This window comes from Macaca mulatta, chromosome 16 (assembly GCF_049350105.2).
Source record: "Macaca mulatta isolate MMU2019108-1 chromosome 16, T2T-MMU8v2.0, whole genome shotgun sequence".
NCBI classification, from domain to species: Eukaryota; Metazoa; Chordata; class Mammalia; order Primates; family Cercopithecidae; genus Macaca; species Macaca mulatta.
This window is the reverse complement of record NC_133421.1, coordinates 62,483,958-62,509,583: the sequence shown is the minus strand read 5'-3', so window position 1 is coordinate 62,509,583 and position 25,626 is coordinate 62,483,958. Positions and strand designations below refer to the sequence as shown.

At 43.8% G+C, this 25,626-nt stretch overlaps 1 protein-coding gene and 2 long non-coding RNA genes across 7 annotated transcripts in view; 2 read left to right on the top strand and 1 right to left on the bottom strand.

Moving 5' to 3' along the window:
- NPEPPS (aminopeptidase puromycin sensitive) overlaps positions 1-25,626 on the top strand; it is a 147,015-nt gene that overhangs the window by 49,754 nt on the left and 71,635 nt on the right. For all 5 annotated transcript variants that reach the window (XM_028836414.2, XM_077971334.1, XM_077971336.1 and 2 more), the window contains one exon: positions 7,414-7,498. In XM_028836414.2, the coding sequence (XP_028692247.1) occupies positions 7,414-7,498 (85 nt within the window). The remainder of the gene's footprint in view (positions 1-7,413; positions 7,499-25,626) is intronic.
- LOC144335645 (uncharacterized) lies at positions 4,653-7,122 on the bottom strand. The gene is made up of 2 exons (XR_013406640.1): positions 6,110-7,122; positions 4,653-4,812 (listed from the first exon to the last, which is right to left on the bottom strand). It is a non-coding gene; the product is annotated as an uncharacterized LOC144335645 (long non-coding RNA).
- On the top strand, positions 7,721-24,583 carry LOC144335631 (uncharacterized). Its single transcript, XR_013406626.1, has 3 exons — positions 7,721-8,305; positions 9,446-9,925; positions 23,691-24,583. It is a non-coding gene; the product is annotated as an uncharacterized LOC144335631 (long non-coding RNA).

The following is a 25,626-nucleotide window of genomic DNA, read 5'->3' as shown; positions in this document are numbered from 1 at the left end:
CTTGTTTTACTTCTGTTTTAAACTTGGAAACTGAAGATTTTAATGCTGAAATTTCTTTGAACTATTACCTGTTTTTTCGATAGTGGAACACACAGCTAATATTTACTATCATGAAGGTGTCAAAGGTGAGAAATCATGTACTACATCATCAGGTCAGCACTACTGTTGGGAAGAGCAGCATCACAAAGAGCAGTGTTATACTGCATTGTAGTCAGCACATACACTTATGTCCAAACAGATATTTGAAATTACCTTCTTGGGGTAGTACACGTATGCTGATATCCAAAGTGCCATATAATACAATACATTGTTTTTAAACTTCGTATCATTCTGATCAGAAGCTTTATAAACTGTTAGGTGAGTGCTGTTAGATGATATGAGAGTACAGTTTAACCTGTGTGTGTATGTGTATGTCTTAACATCTGTTAAGTGATGACTACATATGAGGCACTAAGTGCTAAAACAGACACTTTCCGTAGATTATCCCATTATTGGTCAACTTTTAAATCAGTGCATCTCTAATATGAGGTAGGATACTGACCAATTTTTAAAATTTGAATGGATTTCTATTTTTAAGATAAGTACCTTTGTTCCTTTGGTTCCTCCCTCCCACCCTTCCAGAAATGGTAGTATCCTGGAAAAAAAAAATTAGTAGCAATTCAAGAAACAGCTTAATTCATTAGTGTAAACAGGTGAGTTTCCCTTAAACACAGGAGGAGTTGGAACTTGTAATTGGATGTTGTGCATGGTGCCTTTCCAAAATGCACAAATACTTTCTCTCAAATGGTTGCAATAGTAATGCGCAGTGTGATTTGGCATGTATAATGTTGTACAGGTATCTTGACATTGGTGGATTAACTGCTTGGCTACTGTGAAATTCACTGTAGATGTTGATGGGTGAAAGTGTGGTTGCCTAGATAATGATTAAGACCAGTGACTAAACCATGGTTATTATTTTGCTGGCATACGCTTCAAACTCAGAAAGGTTTTTATTCATTTTACCCATTGGAGCATGCCCCAGTAAGTTCTTCATTTCTTTTGTGTTTCTAAATTTTTTTTTTTTTTTTTTTTTTTTTTGAGACGGAGTCTCGCTCTGTCGCCCAGGCTGGAGTGCAGTGGCCGGATCTCAGCTCACTGCAAGCTCCCCCTCCTGGGTTTACGCCATTCTCCTGCCTCAGCCTCCCGAGTAGCTGGGACTACAGGTGCCTGCCGCCTCGCCCGGCTAGTTTTTTGTATTTTTTAGTAAAGACGGGGTTTCACTGTGTTAGCCAGGATGGTCTCTATCTCCTGACCTCGTGATCCGCCCGTCTCAGCCTCCTAAAGTGCTGGGATTACAGGCTTGAGCCACTGCACCCGGCCTGATTTTTTTTTTTTTTTAAGATACAGTCTTGCTTTTGTCACCCAGACTGGAGTGCAATGGCGCGATTTCGGCTCACTGCAACCTCTGCCTCCTGGGTTCAAGCGATTCTCCTGCCTCAGCCTCCCGAGTAGCTGGGATTACAGGTGCCCGCCACCACGCCCAGCTAATTTTTGTATTTATAGTAGAGATGGGGTTTCACCATGTTGGCCAGGCTGGTCTTGAACCCCTGATCTCGTGATCCGCCCGCCTCGGCCTCCCAAAGTGCTGGGATTACAGGCGTGAGCCACCGTGCCCGGCAACTTATGTTGCGGAATTTTTAAGTCAACTTCTGAATAGGCCAAGAATTATTTTTGTTTTTTTGTTCAACTGTAGTGCTAAAAATGGCCAGTTGGACACACAGGTTTTAGTATTGTTTAGGTATGTTTTGGTGAAATAAACAGTGTGAAGGAATATTGCCACTTTAAAGATAAGCCATTCATGAAGTGACATCTTTGTTTTGAATCACGAAGATTTATGAGAAGCATTTTTTTTTTTTTTTTGTGAGCCAAGATATTTTCACTTTATGTGTTAGATATTTTGAATAGCTTGTTGTAGACTTTGTAACTTACTCTCTCTCATTTAGGTCAGGTAATTTTAGTTGCCAGCTAATCATGTTTAAATATATATTGGTTGTTAATAAAATGATTACTCATATATAGATTTTTCATGCAGATATCATATTACTCTGATGTTCTTAGTTTTGTGGTATGTTCAGTTGTCTAAGAGCATTGTTGACCTGCACACAGATTTTGTTTGGTCTATACAATGTTTCTGAAAACTTTAATTAGTTACCATTAATAAAAAATTGAGATATTGCACATGAAATCTGAATTTATAGTTTTTTCTTAAAAAATTGGAAGATCAGGCTGTGTGCGGTGACTCATGCCTGTAATCCCAGCACTTTGGGAGGCCGAGGGGGGCGGATCGCCTTAGGTAGGGAGTTTAAGACCAGCCTGACCAACATGGAGAAACCCCGTCTCTACTAAAAATACAAAAATTACCCGGGCATGGTGGCACATGCCTGTAATCCCAGCTACTGGGGAGGCTGAGGCAGGAGAATCGCTGGAACCTGGGAGGCAGAGGTTGCGGTGAGCCGAGATCGCGCCACTTCCCCCCAGCCTGGGCAACAAGAGCGAAACTCCGTCTCAAAAAAAAAAAAAAAATTGGAAGATCTGTCAGCACTAAACCTGCCAGTCACCATAGCAATAATTCATTGGCTGCAATAAATGGCTACCATCTCCTCCTTTTAAGGGGTTGTGCACAGCTTCCACATGGCTTGCTGTACTTACCTGCTTCTGGAGGCATTTCTTTGTGATTTAGGGCATCTGTGTTTTTTTTATTTTAGATTTAGAACATTCAGATGTCTGGAAATGAATTTGAAGTTGTATTTAAAGCAGCAAAATAAATGCATATAGGCAAGGTTATGACTAAATTGAAAAATGCACAAGTGGCCAGGCGCGGTGGCTCACGCCTGTAATCTTAGCACTTTGGGAGGCTGAGGTAGGTGGATCACGAGGTCAGGAGTTCGAGACCAGCCTGACCAACATGGTGAAACCCCATCTCGACTGAAAATACAAAAATTAGATGGGCATGGTGGCATACACCTGTAATCCCAGCTACTCAGGAGGCTGAGGCAGGAGAATTGCTTGAACCCAGGAGCAAGGGGTTGCAGTGAGCCAAGATAGCATCATTGCACTCCAGCCTGAGTGAGAGAGCGAGACTCCATCTCAAAAACAACAACAACAACAACAACAAAAAATGCACAAGAGTTTTAAACAAGCAATTCACAGTGGAAAAACTTAATGAAACACACACACACACATATGTCTATGAGAAAAGATGCATAGTAACCAATGTTATTAGTAATCAGGGAAATTCTGATTAAACCAATGGGCTGTCATTAAAAATTTTTTTATTTTTTTATTTTTGAGACAGAGTTGTGCTCTTGTTTCCCAGGCTGGAGTGCAATGGCTCAATCTCAGCTGGGTGCAACCTCCACTGCCTGGGTTCAAGTGATTCTCCTGCTTCAGGCTTCTAAGTAGCTGGGATTACAGGCATGCGCCACATGCCTGGCTAATTTTGTATTTCTTTTTTTTTTTTTTTTTTCCCCGAGACGGAGTCTTGATCTGTCACCCAGGCTGGAGTACAGTGGCGCGACCTCGGCTCACTGCGAGCTCCGCCTCACAGGTTCATGCCATTCTCCTACCTTAGCCTCCTGAGTAGCTGGGACTACAGGCGCCCACCACCACACCCGGCTGATTTTTTGTATTTTTAGTAGAGACAGGGTTTCACCATGTTAGCCAAGATGGTCTCAATCTCCTGACCTCGTGATCCTCCAACCTCGGCCTCCCAAAGTGCTGGGAATACAGGCGTGAGCCACTGTGCCTGGCCTTTTTTTTTTTTTTTTTTTAGTAGAGACGGGGTTTCACCATGTTGGTCAGGGTGGTGGTGAATTCCTGACCTGAAGTAATATACCTGCCTTAGCCTCCCAAAGTGCTTCGATTACAGGTGTGAGCCACTGTGCCTGGCCAGGACTATCATTTAATACCCATTAGATTGTCAAAAATATTAAAGTTTTTCAGAACATGCTGAAAGTGGGATTTCTTTATTCTTTGCTCATGGGAATGTCAACTGACACCAGTCTAGAGGATAGTTTGGCAGTTCTTGGTAAAGTTGAAGATTTATGTCCAACAATCCAGAAAGTCCACTATTTGGTTTCTTTCCCTGGAAAAATTCTCTCACGTGTGCACAGGAAAACATGGACCAAGATGCTCGTTTGTTTGTTTGTTTATTTATTTTTGAGACAGAGTCTCGCTGTGTTGCCCAGGCTGGAGTGCAGTGGCACGATCTCCGCTCACTGCAAGCTCCGCCTCCCAGGTTCACGCCATTCTCCTGCCTCAGCCTCCTGAGTAGCTGGGACTACAGGCGCCCGCCACCATGCCCTGCTAAATTTTTGTATTTTTAGTAGAGACGGGGTTTCACCGTGTTAGCCAGGATGGTCTCGATCTCCTGACCTTGTGATCCACCTGCCTCGGCCTCCCAAAGTGCAGGGATTACAGGCGTGAGCCACCATGCCCAGCGACAAAATCTTAAAAGTTGATTTAATTTGGGTGGTGGGTCATTAGTATGTATTACGTCTGAAATGTCTCTTTGGGAAAATAAAATTAAAAGATTTTTAAATTTAAAAAATTTCAATTCAATTTTAGATTTACATTTAAATCTAAATAAAAAAATTAAAGAGTATTTTATGAAGTTTTGTTTTGTTTCGTTTTTGAGACAAAGTCACGCTCTGTTGCCCAGGCTGGAGTGCAGCGGCATGATCTCGACTCACTGCAACTTCTGCCTCCTGGATTCAAGTGATTCTAGTGTGTTAACCTCCCAAGTAGCTGGGAGTACAAGCGTGTGCCACCATGCTCGGCTAAGTTTTTTTTTTTTTTTTTTTTTTTGAGATTGAGTCTCGCTCTGTTGCCCAGGCTGGAGTGCAGTGGCGCTATCTCGGCTCAGTGCAGGCTCCACCTCCCGGGTTCACGCCATTCTCCTGCCTCAGCCTCCCGAGTAACTGGTACTACAGGGGCCCGCCACCATGCCCAGCTAATTTTTTGTATTTTTACTAGAGACGGGGTTTCACCATTTTAGCCAGGATGGTCTCGATCTCCTGATCTCATGATCCGCCCGCCTCGGCCTCCCAAAGTGCTGGGATTACAGGTGTGAGCCACCACGCCCGGCCTTAATTTTTGTATTTTTAGTAGAGATGGGGTCTTAACTATGTCAGCCAGGCTGGGCTTGAACTCCTGGCCTCAAGTGATCTGCCCGCCTGACCCTCTAAAAGTGCTAGGATTACAGGTGTGAGGCACCGCACTCGGTGGTGAGGGTTATCGTATAAAGTTTTAACATAAAGTTATGGTCTCAGCCTTCTTCCTCTATCCTCACAGAGGGCCTCATGGTGAGTTTGATATGCAGATTAAAATATATAATTATTGCAATATGTTTTAAGAAATGTTTCCTAATTAAGATTTTTATGAAATTGAAAGTGTTTATTTATTTATTTATTTATTTTTGAGATAGAGTCTCACTCTGTAATCCAGGCTGGAGTGCAGTGGTACGATTTCAGCCCACTGCAATCTCCACCTCCTGGGTTTAAGCAATTGTCGTGCCTCAGTTCCCTGAGTAGCTGGAATTACAGGCCTATGCCACCTTGCCTGGCTAATTTTTGTATTTTTTTTTTTTTTGAGACGTAGCCTCACTCTGTTGCCCAGTCTGCAGTGCAATGGTGCGATCTTGGTCCATTGCAACCTCAACTCCTGGGTTCAAGTGATTCTCCTGCCTCTGCATCCTGAGTAGCTGGGATTACAGTTGTGTGCCACCAGGCCCGGATAATTTTTTTTTTTTTAGACGGAGTGTTTCTCTGTCACTCAGGTGGGAGTGCAATGGCACGATCTCGACTCACTGCAACCTCTGCCTCCTGGGTTCAAGCAATTCTCCTGCCTCAGCCTCCCGAGTAGCTGGGGCTACAGGCACCTGCCATGACGCATGGCAAATTTTTTGTATTTTTTTTTTTTTTTTTTTTTTTTGAGACGGAGTCTCGCTGTGTCTCCCAGGCTGGAGTGCAGTGGCGTGATCTCGGCTCACTGCAAGCTCCGCCTCCCGGGTTCACGCCATTCTCCCGCCTCAGCCTCCCAAGTAGCTGAGACTACAGGCGCCTGCCACCACGCCCGGCTAGTTTTTTGTATTTTTAGTAGAGACGGGGTTTCACCATGTTAGCCAGGATAGTCTCGATCTCCTGACCTCGTGATCCACCCGCCTCGGCCTCCCAAAGTGCTGGGATTACAGGCTTGAGCCACCGCGCCCGGCCAAATTTTTTGTATTTTTAGTAGAGACGGGGTTTCACCGTGTTAGCCAGGATGGTCTCGATCTCCTGACCTCACGATCCGCCTGCCTCGGCCTTCCGAAGTGCTGGGATTACAGGCGTGAGCCACTGTGCCCAGCCAACCCGGATAATTTTTATTAGAGATGGGGTTTCACCATATTGGCCAGGCTGATCTCAAACTCCTGACTTCAAGTGGTCCGCCTGCCTCAGCCTCCCAAAGTGCCAAGATTACAGGTGTGAGCCCTCAACCTACTTTTATTTTTTGAGACAGAGTCTCTGTTGTTCAGGCTGGAGGTCAGTGGTGTAATCATAGCTCACTGCAGCCTCGCTTGACCTCCTGGGCTTAAGGGATCCTCCTCCCTCAGCCTCTCCAGTAGTTAGGACTATAGGTGTGTACCATCACAGCCACCTAATTAAAAAAAATTTTTTTGTCTCTATGTTGCCCAAGCTGGTCTTGAATTTTTGACCTCAAGCAATACTCCTGCCTCAGCCTCCCAAAGTGTTGGGATTACAGGCATGAGCCACTGTGCCCAGCCCTTTAATAGTTTAAAATCAAGGTTTAAATAGAAAACATTGTTTTATTTGGCTCATTGGTTAGATGTAAGTGATGTGAAATACTTAAACATTCATTATTTAATATAATTTGGAAAATATGAGTTGTTTTGGATTACTAAAACTTCATTTATTTATACCATTGATGCATAAATTCTCAGTCTAGGTTTTAGCAAAGTCTGGATTTTAAAAAATTGACTCTGATATTAGTCCAAGTCTGTTACTGTTATCGTTATTATTATTATTTGAGAGACACAGAGTCTTGCTCAGTTGCCCAGGATGGAGTGCAGCTGCACGATCACAGCTTATTGCAGCCTCAACCTCCTGGGCTCAAGCAGTCCTCCCACTTCAACTTCCCGAGTAGCTGGGACTATAGGCACACATGACAACACCTGGCCAATTTTTGTATTTTTTGTAGAGACAGGGTTTCGCCATGTTGTCCAGGCTGGTCTCAAACTCCTGGGCTCACGCGATCCTCTTTGCTTGGCCTCCCAAAGTGCTGGGATTACAGGTGTGCACCAACACACCTGGTCAAGTTGTGTATACTGTTAATGTAGGCTGTTTCTGACACTGTTGGTTTTTCTTTTCCCCTTAGGTGAGGCAGGCAACTAATCAGATTGTGATGAATTGTGCTGATATTGATATTATTACAGCTTCATATGCACCAGAAGGAGATGAAGGTAAGAGCTGTTTTCCATTTTAATTTGCTGTCTGCATGTGCATATGTGGGGGGTGGGTGTGTGTGTGTAAGTGAGAGAGAGAGACATTTTCAGGTTAAGATTTCAATGTTTGTTACTTTAGAAATGGGTAAATTCAGCTGGGTGAAGTGGTTCATGCCTGTAATCCCAGCAATTTGGGAGGCCGAGGCGAGCAAATCCTTGAGCCCATGAGTTTGAGACCAGCCTGGGCCACATGACAAAACAAAAACAAACAGACAAACAAACAGAAATATTAGCTAGGCATAGTGGGGTGTGCCTGTAGTCCCAGCTACTTGGGAGGCTGAGGTGGGAGGATCTATTGAGCCCCGGTGGCTGAGGCTGCAGGGAGCCATGATTGTACTACTGCACTCCAGCCTGTGCAACAGAGTGAGACCCTGACTCAAAAAAAGAAAAAGAAAAAAAAGAGGGGTAAATGTTTATGGGAAATATTGAATAGTATAACCTAACAGGATTGTGAAATAAAGTAAATGTCACAATTTATTTTATTTTTAAATTTATTTTTATTTTTTTTGAGACAGAGTCTTGCTCTGTCACCCATGCTGGAATGCAGTGGCGTGATCTCAGATCACTGCTATCTCCGCCTCCTGGGTTCAAGCAGTTCTCCCTGCCTCAGCCTCCTGAGTAGCTGGGATTACAGGTGCCTGCCACCATACCCAGCTAATTTTTGTATATTTAGTAGAGACAGAGTTTTGTCATGTTGGCCAGGCTGGTCTTGAACTCCTGACCTCAGGTGATCTGCCTGCCTCCCAAAGTGCTGGGATTACAGACGTGAGCCACCACACCCGGCCAAATGTCACAATTTAAATTCTATTTCCAAAATTAACTTATTTTGTGATATTAGGGAAATCACATTTTCATACATATAAAATGGATATAATATGCATAATAAAGCTGATGAGTTATTCGAAAAATTAAGTACTTTGAACATGAAAGTCTCCTTAAAGAGGCTCCGTTTTTATGTTTTTCTTGAAGTTTTTTTTTTCCTTTTTGTACTATAGTTTAAAATTGAGATAAGTCATACTCATAATTGGGAGAAAAACATTTGCTTTATGAGACAATATGAAGATTAGACGCTAGATAATGGAGTTAGTTATAGGGGAAGAACATGTTAAAAAAGAAACATGGTATAGAATGTGGAACTCCGTTAGTGTCTATAAAATGAGAACTATTTTAGACCTTATAATTTTAGTATGAAAGCAGTCCATTTTGACTGGAAATCTTATTCCCGTATAAGCTGCTTTTTTTTTTTTTTTTTTTTGAGACGGAGTCTCGCTCTGTCGCCCAGGCTGGAGTGCAGTGGCCGGATCTCAGCTCACTGCAAGCTCCGCCTCCCAGGTTTACGCCATTCTCCTGCCTCAGCCTCCCGAGTAGCTGGGACTACAGGCGCCCGCCACCTCGCCCGGCTAGTTTTTTGTATTTTTTTAGTAGAGACGGGGTTTCACTGGGTTAGCCAGGATGGTCTCGATCTGCTGACCTCGTGATCCGCCCGTCTCGGCCTCCCAAAGTGCTGGGATTACAGGCTTGAGCCACCGCGCCCGGCCTAAGCTGCTTTTTAAATAGATACCAAGTTTGGCATAAACTCTTACAAGTACATCAGTATTGAAGCTGAATTGCTTTTTACTTGTTTTTTTTTTTTTTTTTTTTGAGACAATCTCGCTCTGTCACCCGGGCTGGGGCGCAGTGGCATGATCTCAACTACCACAACCTCTGTCTCCTGGTCTCAAGCCATCCTCCCACCTCACCTTCCCAAGCAGCTGATACTACAGGCGTGTACCACCGTGCCTGGCTAATATTCATATTTGTATTTTTTTGTAGATATGGGGTCTTACTATATTGCCCAGGCTGGTCTTGAACCCCTGGGCTCAAGGCATCTGACCCCTTCAGCCTCCCAGGTTGCTGGGATTACAGGCAAGAGCCACCACACCTGGTCGCCTTTTTAGTTTTGATTTCACCTAGACATTCCTTGTCAAAATGGTTTATTGGTTACTCTGAGACTTCTTTGATATAAAATAATTTACAGATTTGATCTTTTAACTTACATTTTATATTTTGATTTTCTCTCCTTTACATTATACTGAAAAGAAGTTTCATTTTAAGGCCTCATAACATTTATGATTTTTTCTTAAACTGTTTTGTCTATAGAAAGTCAAAGTAGTAGCAGTTGAACATACTATTCCCAAGAAGTACTTAAGTTCAGTTGATTGTGTAAATTAGATCAAACTGCTGGGAAAACATTCTTCAAATGGACTTGAGTGAGTGCCAGCTTTTGAAAAATTGTCTGGTAAATGAAAGAGTGATGAATTAATTTCTTTAACTGTGGAGAAAAATAGAAGTATTCTAGCCAGGTATATCAAATCAACAAGGCTTTCTTTGTTGCAGGTAGAGAATGTTTAAATTCGATGTATGGTTTTAAAGTGGTATGTAGATCGGTAGATCTAGTAATATAAATGTGCACCTTCCAGCTGGCATGGTTTCAGCTCAAGTTTGTTTTTTATCTTCCTGTACTAAAAATGTTGATAGAATTCAGGTGACTGAAAAGTTTTTTTTTTTTTTTTTTTGAGATGGAGTCTTGCTCTGTCACCCAACAATCTTGGCTTGCTGCAACTTTCGCCTCCTGAGTTTGAGCAATTCTCCTGCCTCATCCTCCTGATTAGCTGGGATTACAGGCATGTGCCACCACGCCCGGCTAATTTTTGTATTTTTAGTAGAGATGGAGTTTCACCATGTTGGTCAGGCTGGTCTTGAGCTCCTGGCCTTGTGATCCACCTGCCTCAGCCTCCCAAAGTGTTGGGATTACAGGTGTGAGCCTCTGTGCCCGACCTGACTGAAAAGTTTTGAATATGCATAACTGAATGGTGCTAAGCTCATAATGATTTGTATATCACGGAAGCCCAGTTAGTGTTCTTACTAAGAGAGTCAAGAGAGTGATGAAAACTTAATGGAAAAGAAGATTTGGAGAGAGATTCTGATAAAACATTAAATTATTTTAGATACATAATATGTATTCAATGCTGGGGCGGTGGCTCACACCTGTAATCCCAGCACTTTGGGAGGCTGTGGCAGGTGGATCATAAGGTCAGGAGTTCAAGACCAGCCTGGCCAAGATGGTGAAACTCCATCTCTGCTAAAAATACAAAAATTAGCTGGGTGTGGCGGCGGGTGCCTGTAATCCCAGCTACTCAGGTATCGGGTGAAACCCCACCCCCGATATTTAACGTGGGTTCTTTTTCCCTGTCTTGGCTGGGTTGAAAAATAAAGGGAAAGAGCACAAGAGAGAGAAATTTAAAGCTGGATGTCTGGGGGAGACATCACATGTCGGCAGGTTCCGTGATGCTCCCCGAGCCGTAAAACCAGCAAGTTTTAAACACACATGGTCTACAAACAATTTGTACAGTTAACGCAATCATTACAGGGTCCTGAGGTGACATATATCCTCCTTAGTTTACAAAGAAGATGATGGGATTAAGAGATTAAAGTAAAGACAGGCATAGGAAATCACAAGGGTATTGATTGGGAAAGTTATAAGTTTCCATGAAATCTTCACAATTTATGTTCCGAGATTGCAGTAAAGACAGGCATAAGAAATTATAAAAGTATTAATTTTGGGGAACTAATAAATGCCCGTGAAATCTTCACAATTTATGTTTTTCTGCCACGGCTTCAACTGGTCCCTCTGTTTGGGGTCCCTGACTTCCCGCAACACTCGGGAGGCTGAGGCAGAGAATTGCTTGAACCGGGAGATGGAGGTTGCAGTGAGCTGGGATCGCGCCACTGCACTCCAGCCTGGGCGACAGAGAGAGACTCTGTCTAAAAAAAAAATATTTTCCTTCAGAACTAGCTAAGGTACATTTCTCAACACTTTTCTACCACAGCAGCAGGAAAAACCTGGAGTCGTGTAAGCCCATGTAATTTTACAGTTTAAGATAATGGGAAGTTGTATGAGTTGTTAAAGTTTGAATTGGGGGCGGCCGGGTGCGGTGGCTTACGCCTGTAATCCCAGCACTTTGGGAGGCCGAGGCGGGCGGATCACGAGGTCAGGAGATCGAGACCATCCTGGCTAACACAGTGAAACCCTGTCTCTACTAAAAATACCAAAAAATTAGTCAGGCGTAGTGGTGGGCCCCTGTAGTACCAGCTACTTGGGAGGCTGGGGCAGGAGAATGGCGTGAACCCAGGAGGCAGAGCTTGCAGTGAGCCGAGATCGTGCCACTGCACTCTACCCTGGGTGGCACAGCAAGACTCCATCTCAAAAAAAAAAAAAAAAAAAATTAGCTGGGCGTGGTGGCGGGCGCCTGTAATTCCAGCTACTTGGGAGCATGAAGGCAGGAGAATCGCCTGACCCCGGGAGGCGGAAGTTGCAGTGAGCCAAGATTGTGCCACTGCACTCCAGCCTGGGTGACAGAGCAAGACTCTCAAAAACAAAAAAAAAGTTTGGATCGGCAACAGGGATAGATTTGGCCTTACACACACACACACACACACACACACACACACACACACACACACACACACACACACACACACATATATGCACACACATACACACACAGAGCTTACTTTTGCCTTTGGACATGGTAGCATTTCATTATATTTACCTTATGTGAGGTTATAACATGTTTCTTCAGAAACTGGGAGTTACAAATTTGTTAGTTCTTTCCAGGATTGTATGCTGGTGATGGGAATAAATGAGTCAATAGGAGAAGTCATATTTAAACCCAGCTAATCTCATCTAGTGCCTGTTGATACTTATGATTGCCTTCTGCAAGAGTGATTTAGGTATCTGCAGCCACTAAATCTTGGCACTTTAAAAGTAAAATCAGAAAATTACTTTTAAGGCATGAAATTGTTGCTTCTTCGTGTAACTTTTTATTTGAAGAAAAAGGCCATTTTTTTGTGATATGTGCAGTCATCCTGAAAGACCTATGGGCATATGTCTCTGTTTTTTTTTTTTTTTTTTTTTTTTTTTTTTTGAGACGGAGTCTCACTCTGTCACCCAGGCTGGAGTGCAGTGGCGCGATCTCGGCTCACTGCAAGCTCCGCCTCCCGGGTTCACGCCATTTTCCCGCCTCAGCCTCCGAGTAGCTGGGACTACAGGCGCCCACCACCGCGCCCGGCTAGTTTTTTGTATTTTTAGTAGAGACAGGGTTTCACCATGTTAGCCAGGATGGTCTCGATCTCCTGACCTTGTGATCCACCCACCTCGGCCTCCCAAAGTGCTGGGATTACAGGCTTGAGCCACCGCGCCCGGCCTGTTTTGTTTTTTTTTTTATTTGAGACAGAGTCTTGCTGTATTGCCCAGGCTAGACTACAGTGGCACAATTTCGGCTCACTGCAACCTCCGCCTCCTGGGTTCAAGCGATTCTCCTGCCTCTGGAGTAGCTGGGATTACAGGCACGCACCACCACGCTGGGCTAATTTTTGTATTTTTAGTAGAGACAGGGTTTCACCATGTTAGGCTGGTCTCAAACTCCTGACCTCAGGTGATCCACCTGCCTTGGCCTTCCAAAGTGCTGAGATTACAGACGTGAGCCACCACGCCTGGCTGAGTGAATTTTAAATTAGGTTTCTACTTTCATGGTTAGTCTTTGACTTACTAAAAGGATATTTTGCATCTTCAGCTTGAGTTCTCTTTTGTGCTATCTTTTTAGATTTTTATACTCTTTAAAGTTTCTAAACTTGATTTAATATGTGGTATTATAAGTCTACAAATTAGAACTCCTAATTAACATTTTGTGACCATCTAGTCACTGAATAATCTTGGGACTTATTCTAGAACTAGTAGAACTTTCTTTTCTGTTTTTTTTTATAAAGAACTTGTTTTAAAATAATCCTTAATAGGCCTTTTGTTAACTCTGTTTGGATATTAGTTGTGTACCCTTTTCTCTTTGCAAAAATAAAAGAGATAATTTCAAGTAGAGATTAAAGGTTTGTTTCTCATCCCTTTCTTTTTTTTTTTTTTTTGAGACGGAGTCTCGCGCTGTGTCACCCAGGCTGGAGTGCAGTGGCGCGATCTCGGCTCACTGCAAGCTCCGCCTCCCAGGTTCACGCCATTCTCCTGCCTCAGCCTCCGAGTAGCTGGGACTACAGGCGCCCGCCACCACGCCCGGCTAGTTTTTTGTATTTTTAGTAGAGACGGGGTTTCACCATGTTAGCCAGGATGGTCTCGATCTCCTGACCTCGTGATCCACCCGCCTCGGCCTCCCAAAGTGCTGGGATTACAGGCTTGAGCCACCGCGCCCGGCCTCTCATCCCTTTCTTTAGATATAGTAACAGTTATACCAGATGTAAGCAAATTTGCTAGCAGTTTAGATTTCTGGAATTGTGCCAACTACACATCAAGAGACTAGCTATATTACAGAAGTCAGCATCAGTTTCTTGTATTAAGACAAGACCAGTTTTTACAGACTTTTCTATTTCTCAGTGGAACTTTACTCTGAATATACACTCTTCCATTTAAATACTGGTTCCCAAACCTACATTATATGGTGGCTGCTTAATACACATTTAACATTTTGGTTAATTTAAATCTTGTTGATGTGTATGCATGAATAATTGGGCTAGAAGCAGATACCTTTGATTATTGTGAAACTTCAAGTAAATACTGTGTGAAAAGGACCCCTTCTATTTCACAAATTCTGGCCCCTCAGCTCACTGTCTGAACAGTGATTCTCTTGCATATAGTAAATTCCCTTGGCTTATGTATAATAATAAATGAAATTTAGTATTTATTTGAACTTTTTACCCCTGTAAATATCAGGGTTCTTTTTGCTTAAGTAGTAATTTGTGTCATTCAAGGAGTTTTTATTAAATATTATCATCATTATTATTTGAGACAGAGTCTCACTCATCGCCCAGGCTGGAGTGCAGTGGTGCGATCTCGGCTCACTGCAGCCTCTGTCTCCTGGGTTGAAGCGATTCTCGTGCCTCAGCCTCCCAAGTAGCTGGGATTACAGATGTGTGCCACCAAACATGTCTAATTTTAGTATTTTTAGTAGAGATGGGGTTTCCCCATTTTGGCCAGGCTGGTCTCAAACTCTAGACCTCAGGTGATCTGCCCACCTTGGCCTCCCAAAGTGCTGGTATTACAGACGTGAGCCACTGCACCAGACCTTAAATACTCCTGTTTAAGTGATAGTTTAATGTGTGAACGCAAGTCTGAAATAGGTTTCTTTGCTTGCCAGAAGCTATAACTAATTGCCAAGACAATAGTGACAAACAGAAGGCATATTTTTCAAAGAGGAATGGTTTATATAGTGTTAACATTAAGACAGGAATCTTGGGCCGGGCGCGGTGGCTCAAGCCTGTAATCCCAGCACTTTGGGAGGCCGAGGCGGGTGGATCACGAGGTCAGGAGATCGAGACCATCCTGGCTAACATGGTGAAACCCCGTCTCTACTAAAAATACAAAAAACTAGCCGGGCGTGGTGGCGGGCGCCTGTAGTCCCAGCTACTCGGAGGCTGAGGCGGGAGAATGGCGTGAACCCGGGAGGTGGAGCTTGCAGTGAGCCGAGATCGGGCCACTGCACTCCAGCCTGGGCCACACAGCGAGACTCCGTCTCAAAAAAAAAAAAAAAAAAAAAGACAGGAATCTTAAGTTTCTAATTTCTGATCTTGTTTGTTGGAATTTCTTTCTTTTCTTTTTCTTTTTTTTTTTTTGAGACGGGCCTTTCTCTGTCACCCAGACTAAAATGCAGTGGTACAGTCATGGCTTACTGCAGCCTCCTGGGCTCAAGTTACTGTCCCACCACAGCCTCCTGAAGAGCTGGGATGGCACGCATGTGCCACCACACCTGGCTAATTTTTAAATTTTTGTGGAGGTGGTTTTTCACAATGTTCCCCAGGCTGGTCTCAAACTCCAAGACTCAAGCAGTCCTCCTACCTCAGCTTCCCAAAGTGCTGGGAGTACAGAAGTGAGCCACTGTACCTGGCCCTTGTTTGGATTTCTACACTTATCTGTGAAATATATTCTGTTTTCTATGCAGGATGGATCCATTCTCAAATAAACAACGCTTAAGTATCATTAGTTCAAACTGGAGTCAAATAAAGAAATATCAGCGTTAGAAGGAGCAAGTGATAGTTAGCCAGCCCCTTTATTCCTTTTTAGTGCAAATCAGAGATAAAGAACATGAAGTTTACAGTGTATTTGCATTCTTTCACTTTTACATTTGTTGGTTTTGAATAATATTCAGGGGCTGTCTGATAAAGAACCTGTGTAGGTTTCCATATGGCTATATACAAAGTATATGAGTGTAGAATAGTTTTAAATTTTGTCTTGGTTATATTTGGTAAGTTTTAAAACATTATTTAAATAGCCTTAAGGTGATATGGATTGCTTTAGTGACTGCTGTTTTAGGAATTTAGTTGGCTTATTACTGATTATAGAGGGAATGTTTTATGTTACTGATTATAGAGGGAACCACTTCAGGTTAGGTGCCTAACCAAGTGAAACGTTTTTCATAATATAAGGTTTAATAGTGATAATTATAAAAATAATGATGAGTTCAGTGTTTACTCTATACCAGGCACGAAGTACATTACATGTTCATATAGAGAACAACCCTAGGCACAGAGAGGTTATCTAATTTACTTTGGGTAATAAAACTGATAAATGTTAGAGCCAGGATTCAAACCCAGGCGGTTTGGATCTAGGGTCCATGTACTTGCCACTGTATTGCCTGTCATTAATGTAACCTTACCATATTGCAATTATTTGTGTCATGTCTGTACTACTATTCTTGTGTGGTTTTTTTTTTTTTTTTTTTGAGACGGAGTCTCGCTCTGTAGCCCAGGCTGGAGTGCAGTGGCCGGATCTCAGCTCACTGCAAGCTCCGCCTCCCGGGTTCACGCCATTCTCCGGCCTCAGCCTCCCGAGTAGCTGGGACTACAGGCGCTGCCACCTCGCCCGGCTATTTTTTGTATTTCTTAGTAGAGACGGGGTTTCACCGTGTTAGCCAGGATGGTCTCGATCTCCTGACCTCGTGATCCGCCCATCTCGGCCTCCCAAAGTGCTGGGATTACAGGCTTGAGCCACCGCGCCCGGCCTTTTTTTTTTTTTTTTTTTGAGACGGAGTCTCACGCTGTTGCCCAGGCTGGAGTGCAGTGGCGCGATCTCGGCTCACTGCAAGCTCCGCCTCCTGGGTTCGCGCCATTCTCCTGCCTCAGCCTCCTGAGTAGCTAGGACTACAGGCGCCCGCCACCGCGCCCGGCTAATTTTTTGTATTTTTAGTAGAGACGGGGTTTCACTGTGGTCTCGATTTCCTGACCTTGTGATCCGCCCGCCTCGGCCTCCCAAAGTGCTGGGATTACAGGCTTGAGCCACCGCGCCGGGCCTATTCTTGTGTTTTTTTTTTTGAGACGGAGTCTCGCTCTGTCGCCCAGGCTCGAGTGCAGTGGCACGATCTTGGCTCACTGCAAGCTCCGCCTCCCAGGTTCACGCCATTCTCCTGCCTCAGCCTCCTGAGTAGCTGGGACTACAGGCGCCCACCACCAAGCCCGGCTAATTTTTTGTATTTTTAGTAGAGACGGGGTTTCACTGTGTTAGCCAGGATAGTCTCAATCTCCTGATCTCGTGATCCGCCCGCCTCCGCCTCCCAAAGTGCTGGGATTACAGGCGTGAGCCACTGTGCCCGGCCATGTACTGCTTTTCAATGGAATCTTAAGATCCTTGAGGGGTCAGGCATGGTAGCTCATGGCTGTAATCCCAGCACTTTGGGAGGCTGAGGCAGGCGACTCACCTGAGGTCAGCAGTTCGAGACCAGCCTGGCCAACGTGGTGAAACCCCATCTCTACTAAAAAAAAAAATACAAAAATTAGCCAGGCGTGGTGATAGGCTCCTGTAATCCCAGCTACTTGGGAGGCTGAGGCAGGAGAATCACTTGAACCCGGGAGGCAGAGGTTGCAGTGAGCCAAGATCACGCCATTGCACTCCAGCCTGGGGGACAAGAGCGAGACTTTGTCTCAAAAAAAAAAAAAAAAAAAAAAATCCTTGAGGACCAGTAATCGTGATTCATTCTTTTTTCATTTGTGGTTTTCCCTGGTATCTGACATATAGTAGGGATTTAATAAATATACATTGAAATGAAGAAAATTTAGATAAATGGAGTAAGTCTGTCATATAGTAGTTCCTCCTTATCTATGGCGGTTGTATTCTAAGACCCCCAATGGTATGCCTGAAACCACAGATAGTACCAAAACTTATATACACTATGTTTTTCCTTATACATATGTACTATGATAAAGTTTAATTTTTACATTAGAAATAGTAAGAAATTAACATTAATAAAAAATAGAACCATTATAACAATATACTGTAATAAAAGTTACGTGAATGTTGTGTGTGTGTGTGTCTGTCTCTCTCTCTCTCTTTTTTTTTTTGAGACGTTGCTCGTTGCCCAGGCTAGAGTGCAATGGTGTGATCTCAGCTGACTGCAACCTCTGCCTCCGGGGTTCAAGCAGTTCTCCTGCCTCAGCCTCCTGAGTAGCTGGGATTACAGGCACGCGTCACCATGCCTGGCTAATATTTTTGTATTTTTAGTAGAGATGGGGTTTCACCATGTTGGCCAGGTAACTCTTGACCTCAGGTAATCACCATGTTGGCCAGGCAACTCTTGACCTCAGGTAATCCGCCCGCCTCGGCCTCCCAATTAGAATATCTTTTTTTTTTTTTTTTTTTTTTGAGATGGAGTCTTGCTCTGTCACCCAGGCTAGAGTGCAGTAGTGTGATCTCGGCTCACTGCAACCTCTGCCTCCCGGGTTCAAGTGATTCTCCTGTCTCAGCCTCCTGAGTAGCTGGGACTACAGTTGCATGCCACCACACCTGGCTAATTTTTTGTGTTTTTAGTAGAGATGGAGTTTTACCGTGTTAGCCAGGATGGTCTCCGTCTTCTGACCTCGTGATCCGCCTGTCTTGGCCTCCCAAAGTGCTGGGATTACAGGTGTGAGCCACTGCGCCCAGCCACAGTGTCTTTTTTTTTTTTTTTTTTTTTTGAGATGGAGTTTCACTCTTGTTGCCCAGGCTGGAGTGCGATGGTCTGATCTCAGCTCACTACAACCTCTGCCTTCCGGGTTCAAGCAATTCTCCTGCCTCAGCCTCCTGAGTAACTGGGATTACAGGCATGCGCCACCACGCCTGGCTAATTTTGTATATTTAGTAGAGACAGGGTTTCTCCATGTTGGTCAGGCTGGTTGCAGACTCCTGACCTCAGGTGATCCTCCCTGCTCGGCCTCCTAAAGTGTTGGGATTACAGACGTGAGCCACTGTGCCCAGCCAATATCTTCTTTTTAAAAAAATTTATTTCATTTATTTATTTTTAGAGGCAGAGTCTCACTCTGTTTTCCAGGTTGGAGTGCAGTGGTGCCATCATATCTCACTGCAGCCTCATACTGCTGGGCTCAAGTGATCCTCCTGCTTCAGCCTCCCAGTTAGCTAGGACTATAGGTATGCACCAACACACCAAGCTAATTTTTAAAAATTTTTTGTGAGTCAGGTCTGGCTTTGTTGCTGAAGTTGGTCTTGAACTCCTGGCTTCAAGGGATCCTCCTACCTCAGCCTCCCAAAGTGCTAGGATTACAGGCATGAGCCACTGTGCCCAGCCTCTCTTATAGTATCTTATTGTATTGTACTCACCCTTCTTCTTTGACATTTCCAAACTGCGAGCATCACTACTCTTGTGCTTTGAGGCCATTATTAAGTACAATAAAGGTTACTTGAACGCAAGCCTTGTGATACATTGACAGTGAATCTGATAACTGAGATGGCTACGAGGTGACTAATGGGCTGGTAGCATATACAGCATGGATAGGTCGGAGAAAGCGATGATTCATGTTCTGGGCAGGATGGAATGGGAGGGCACAAGATTTCATCACACTGCTCAGAACAGTACAGTTTAAAACTTATGAATTGTTTGTTTCTGGAATTTTCCATTTAATATTTTCAGACTGTGGTTGACTCTAGGTATTGAAACTATGGAAAGTGAAACTGCGGATAAGGGGGGACTTGTCAGGTATGCATTTCTTCATGTGCTCTATTCTGTTAACTTTATGGGTAACAAAATTATTTTGTATTTGGGATTATTTTGTTACCAGCTTTAACTTGTATTTTACCTCCCTTTGAGGAATACCATCATGTTATTTACTAATTGTAAAGATTCTTTACAGTGTTTTAAATATTTAGAAAATGGAAAGCATAAAAAACTGCTGTAAATTATGTAGTTTTTGCATTAAATGGAGAGGAAACATTGAATCATATTAATAACATTGTAGTGTATGCTGTTCTTTTTTTTTTTTTTGAGATGGAGTTTCGCTCTTACTGCCCAGGCTGGAGTGCAATGGCATGATTTCGGCTCACCATAACCTCAGCCTCCTGGGTTCAAGCGATTCTCCTGCCTCCTGAGTAGCTGGGATTACAGGCATGCGCCACCATGCCCGGCTAATTTTGTATTTTTAGTAGAGATGGGGTTTCTCCGTGTTGGTCAGGCTGGTCTCGAACCCCCGACCACAGGTGATCCTCCTGCCCTCAGCCTCCGGCAGTGCTGGGATTACAGGCGCAAGCCACCACGCCCAGCCACATATGCTGTTCTTTTTTTTTTTTTTTTTGAGACAGAGTCTTGCTCTGTCGCCCAGGCTGGGGTGCAGTGGCCGGATCTCAGCTCACTGCAAGCTCCGCCTCCCGGGTTTAGACCATTCTCCTGCCTCAGCCTCCCGAGTAGCTGGGACTACAGGCGCCCGCCACCTCGCCCGGCTAGTTTTTTGTATTTTTTAGTAGAGATGGGGTTTCACCGTGTTAGCCAGGATGGTCTCGATCTCCTGACCTCGTGATCCACCCGTCTCGGCCTCCCAAAGTGCTGTTCTTAAGTGCGAAGCTGTAAGAGTTAATTGTTCTCCAAATCAATGCTTCCTTTTTTTTTTCAAGGCATTAGTAGAAATTGATATTTTCCTGGTACTTAAGGAAGAGGAGGCTCACAACTGGAGGGTATCAGAGATCTCTCATTGTTCTAGGCTCTACCAGGCTGATCCAAGGGCCGAGGGAATTATCTTGATAAACCTGTAATCCATGTCTGGATCTGCCACAGTTAGGGAAGCTCTGCTATAGAGTTTCAAGTTAATAGAATTAGAAGGGAAGTTAGGTAGTATAGTCAGTGCTCATTTTATTTATTTGTGCCTTCTGTTTTCCTTTTTATTTTTGAGATGGGGTCTCATGCTGACGTGATCTCGGCTCACTGCAACCTCTGCCTTCCGGGTTCAAGCAATTATCCTGCCTCTGCCTCCCAAGTAGCTGGGACTACAGATGTGGGCCACCACGCGTGGCTAATTTTTGTGTTTTTAGTAGAGATGGGGTTTCCCCATGTTGGCCAGGCTGGTCTCGAACTCCTGACCTTGTGATCCACCTGCTATGGCCTCCCAAAGTGCTGGGATTACAGGCCTGAGTCACCACACCCGGCCTGTTTTACTTTTTTCTTGATCCCCAGATCTTTTTCAGTTTTCTTGCTTTTTTTTTTTTCCAAAGAACTAACCATTGATTTCTAGACCTCAGTTGACTATTATTTCTTTATTAACTTCTACTTCCTTTGGGTTTACTTTGCAAGGGTTTTTTTTTTTTTTTTTTTTTTTTTTTTGAGACGGAGTCTTGCTCTGTTGCCCAGGCTGGAGTGCAGTGGCATGATCTCAGCTCACTGCAATCCCTGCCTCCTGGTTTCAAGCAATTCTTATGCCTCAGCCTCCTGAGTAGCTAGGATTACAGGCATGTGCCACCACACCCAGCTCATTTTTGTGTTTTTAGTAGAGGCGGGGTTTTACCACGTTGGTCAGGCTGGTCTTAAACTCCTGACCTCAAGTGATCCATTCACCTTGGCTTCCCAAAGTGCCGGGATTACAGGTGTGAGCCACTGCCAGCGTGCCTGGTCTACTTTGCAGATTTAAAAAATCTTCTTTAGGCTGGTCCCAGTGCAGTGGTGTTTATAATTTATCAATCATAGCCAGTTACAGATTTATTTATTCCTTCTCCACTCCCACTGCTTCACTTGACTACCCTTACAAAAAAACAAAAAACAAACAGAAGTCTTGAGATGGATGTTTGGCTTGTTACTTTTCAGTCCTTCTTTCTGTATATTCATTTAAATTATAAATTTTCATCCTAAAAATGTACTACTTTTAGCTGCAGCCCACACTTTTTTTAGTTTGTTTGTTTTGGGGGAAATTCTCCAGGCAGTAGTTATGGCTGTTGGTGCTTACTGCTGCTTCTTTCCTCTTTTTGATAGCTTTGTGAGAGTAATTGTAATGTTGACACACTGTAAAGGGTACATCTTAAAATATGTAATTTGGTAAGTTTTCTCATAAATGTAACCAGGATAATGAACATATTCATCACCCCAGAACATTTCCTCATGCCCCTTTATAATCCTTTTCTCCCCTTTTCCCTGCTCCTTCTCCAGGCAATTACGATTTGATTCCATGTTTTTTTTTTGGATAGAGTCTCACTCTGACGCCCAGGCTGGGGTGCGGTGGCTCTATCTCAACCCACTGCTACCTCTACCTCCTGGGTTCAAGCAATTCTCATGCCTCAGCCTCTTGAGTAACTGGAACTTCAGGTGTACGCCACCATACTAATTTTTGTGGGTTTTTATTTGTATTAATTAGTTAATATTTATTTATTTATTTATTTAGAGATGGAGTCTCGCTCTGCTGCCCAGGCTGGGGTGCAGTGGTGTGATCTCGGCTCACTGCAACCTCCGCCTCCCAGGTTCAAACAGTTCTCCTGCCTCAGCCTCCCAAATAGCTAGGATTACAGCCTTGTGCCACCATTTCTGGCTAATTTTTTGTATTTTTAGTAGAGATGGGGTTTCACCGTGTTGGCCAGGCTGGTCTTGAGCTCCTGACCTCAAGTGATCCACCTGCCTCAGCCTCCAAAGTGCTGGGATTACAGGTGTGAGCCACCACACCCAGCCCACCCCCCACTTTTTTTTTTTGAAACGGAGTCTCGCTCTGTCACCCATGCTGGAGTGTGGTGGCTAGATCTCCGCTCGCTGCAATCTCTGCCTCCCGGGTTCAAGCGATTCTCCTGTTTGTCTCCCAAGTAGCTGGAATTACATGCATTCACCACCACACCTGGCTAATTTTTGTGTTTTTGTAGAGACAGGGTTTCACCATGTGGGCCAGGCTGGTGTTGAATTCCTATCCTTAGGTGATCTGTTTGCTCTGGCCTCCCAGAGTGCTGGGATTATAGGCGTGAGCCACTGCACGTGGCGATTTCCATGTTTTTTAACAGGTAGTGTTTTTTTTTGTTGTTTGTTTGTTTCTTTTGAGACAGGGTCTCACTCTGTTGCTCAGGCTGGAGTGCAGTGGTACAATTACAGCTCACTGCAGCTCTGACCTCCTGGGTGCAAGTGATCCTCCAACCCCAGCCTTCTGAGTACCTGGGACTACAGATGTGTGCCACCATGCCTGGCTGATATAAAAAAATTTTTGTAGAGACAGGGTCTTACTGTGTTGCCTTGGCTGGTCTTGATCTCCAAGGCTCAAACAATCCTCCAACCTGAGTCTCCCAAAGTACTGGGATTACAGGTGTGAGACACCGTGTCCAACTGTAATTATTATTACTATTATTATCATTATTTTTTTGAGACAGAGTCTCGCTCTGTCGCCGAGGCTGGAGTGCAGTGGCATGATCTTGTCTCACTGCAGCCTCCACCTCCCAGTTCAAGTGATTCTCCTGCCTCAGCCTTCTGAGTAGCTGAGATTACAGGTGTGCGCCACCATGCCAGGCTAATTTTTGTATTTTTAGTAGAGATGGGGTTTCACCATATTGGTCAGTCTGGTCTGGAATTCCTGACCTTGTGATCTGCCTGCCTTGGCCTCCCAAAGTGCTAGGATAACAGGCGTGAGCCAACGCGCCCTGCCATAATTATATCTTTTTTACATGCTTTTTTAAATTTATGTTTGGCTTTCAAACAGTATCCTGCATCTTTTTTTCCTCCTCTGTGTTTTTAATCTTTTTTGCCACCGTGTGTTTTATTTTGGATCTTCATTCTGATTTATCTTTCAACTCATGAATTCTTTCTTTAGCTGTATCTAATGTGCTTTTAAGATTGTCTGTGAGGGAGAGGACTGTGTCAAGTCATCCCTGTTCTTTAGGATGGGGTTTGTTAAAATTGTCGAGAATGTGGCCTACTTTAAGAGATACCAAGTGAAATTTAGAAGATGATGAGAGGATAAAACTGATTGCTATGCTTGGAAATGCTTGGTGATACGGGATAAAAATAAATACAACACACCCAACTACAGGATGATAGTTAGCGTAACAAACAGATACCATTTGTCAAGTTGCTTATACCCATATAGAAGAGGATATGATAATCTGCACAGTGAATGCACACAAACTGCCAAAATATGGTATGAAGGTTGACCTGACAAATTATGCTGCAGTATGTTGAACCAGCCTATGCTGGCCCATAGGCTTCTCAGTAGGATTGGCATGGAAAGCATCTATGAAGGCCAAGTGGAGGTGATTAGAGATGCATTACAACAAGGAAAGCATTGACGATCAGCCTGGTGCGTCTGGATGCAGGCCTTGCCAGAACTACCACTGGCTAAAAGTTTTTGGGGCCCTGAAGTGAGCTATAGATGGAGGCTTGTCTGTTCTTCGCAGTATGAAATGATTCCCTGGTTATGATTCTGAAACCAAGGAATTTAATGCAGAAGAGCATCGAAGTACATCATGGTGAGAGTGTTGCAGGTTACATGCGTTACCTGATGGAAGAAGATGAAGATGCTTACAAGAAAGAGTTCTCTCAGTACATAAAGAACAGAGTAACTCCAGACATGGGGGAGGAGATGTGTAAGGAAGCTCATGCTGCTATATGATAGAATCTAGTCTATTAGAAGAAGCCCAAGAAAAAAGTTAAAGAGGTGGAACAGTCCCAAAATGTCCCTTCCCCAGAAGAAAGATTGGGTAGCTCAAAAGAAGGCAAACTTCCTCAGAGCTTGGGAAGAGGCTGCTGAGAGCTAAATCAAACAATTGTATGTGAGGATTTTTCAGATAAAGACAATGAACTTACTGACTAAGCAGCTGAAAAAAAAAAAAAAGGATTGTCTGTGAGGATATATTTTCTTTTTTCTTTTTCTTTCTTTTTTTTGAGACGGAGCCTTGCTCTATCACCCAGGCTGGAGTGCGGTGGTGCAGTCTCAACTCACTGCAACCTCTGCCTCCTGGGTTCAAGCGATTCTCTTGCTTCAGCCACCTGAGTAGCTAGGACTACAGGCATGTGCCACCACGCCCGGCTAAATTTTTGTATTTTTAGTAGAGATGGGGTTTCACCATGTTGGTCAGGATGGTCTTGATCTCTTGACCTTGTGATCCTCCTGCCTCGGCCTCCCAAAGTGCTGGGATTACAGGCGTGAGCCACCGCTCCTGGCTTCTTTTTTTTGTTAAGATAGGGTCTTGCGGCTGTGTGTGGTGGTTCACGCTGTGAGGTGGCTTACACCTCACAGTGCCCACCCAGCCACAAAGCCCCCCAGTGTTGATGGGCCCTGGATTCCCACTTTTGTCCCTGGGCCTACAGCCTCACTTCCAAATCTGCTATATCTCTGCTAGATCAGCAAATGACCCCAGAGCAAAAATGGCCTAGAATGCAAAGCTTCCTCTTTATGGAATTTCATCCTCTTCTTCATCTTGATCACCTTATCTTGTTCTATAATTCTTTGAAGAGGTTTTCCCTTCCTTCCAGCTTTTTTAGTTTTGTGGGTGTCAAGTAGAAGAGAGAGAATTAGTTTGAGTTATATACTCCTCCATTACCTGAAATGAAGTCCTTAAAAAAAAAAAAAAAAAAAAGATCAACTGAGACCTAGACAAATTAAGTAACAGTGTAAGACCACATAATCAATGGAAATCCTGGTCCAGAATTCTGAGTGATTTTAATGAAATAGTTCACAGTCATTTATTAAGAGCAGGGGCACCCTAGAAGGAATTTTTTGGTTCTGTTGAACCAGATTTATATTTGGCACATGCTCATTCTTTTTAGATAGCCTAATAAGATAGGACCATCACTATGTTATATAAATATGAAATCTATTTGAAAATACGAGACTGTCAGTAT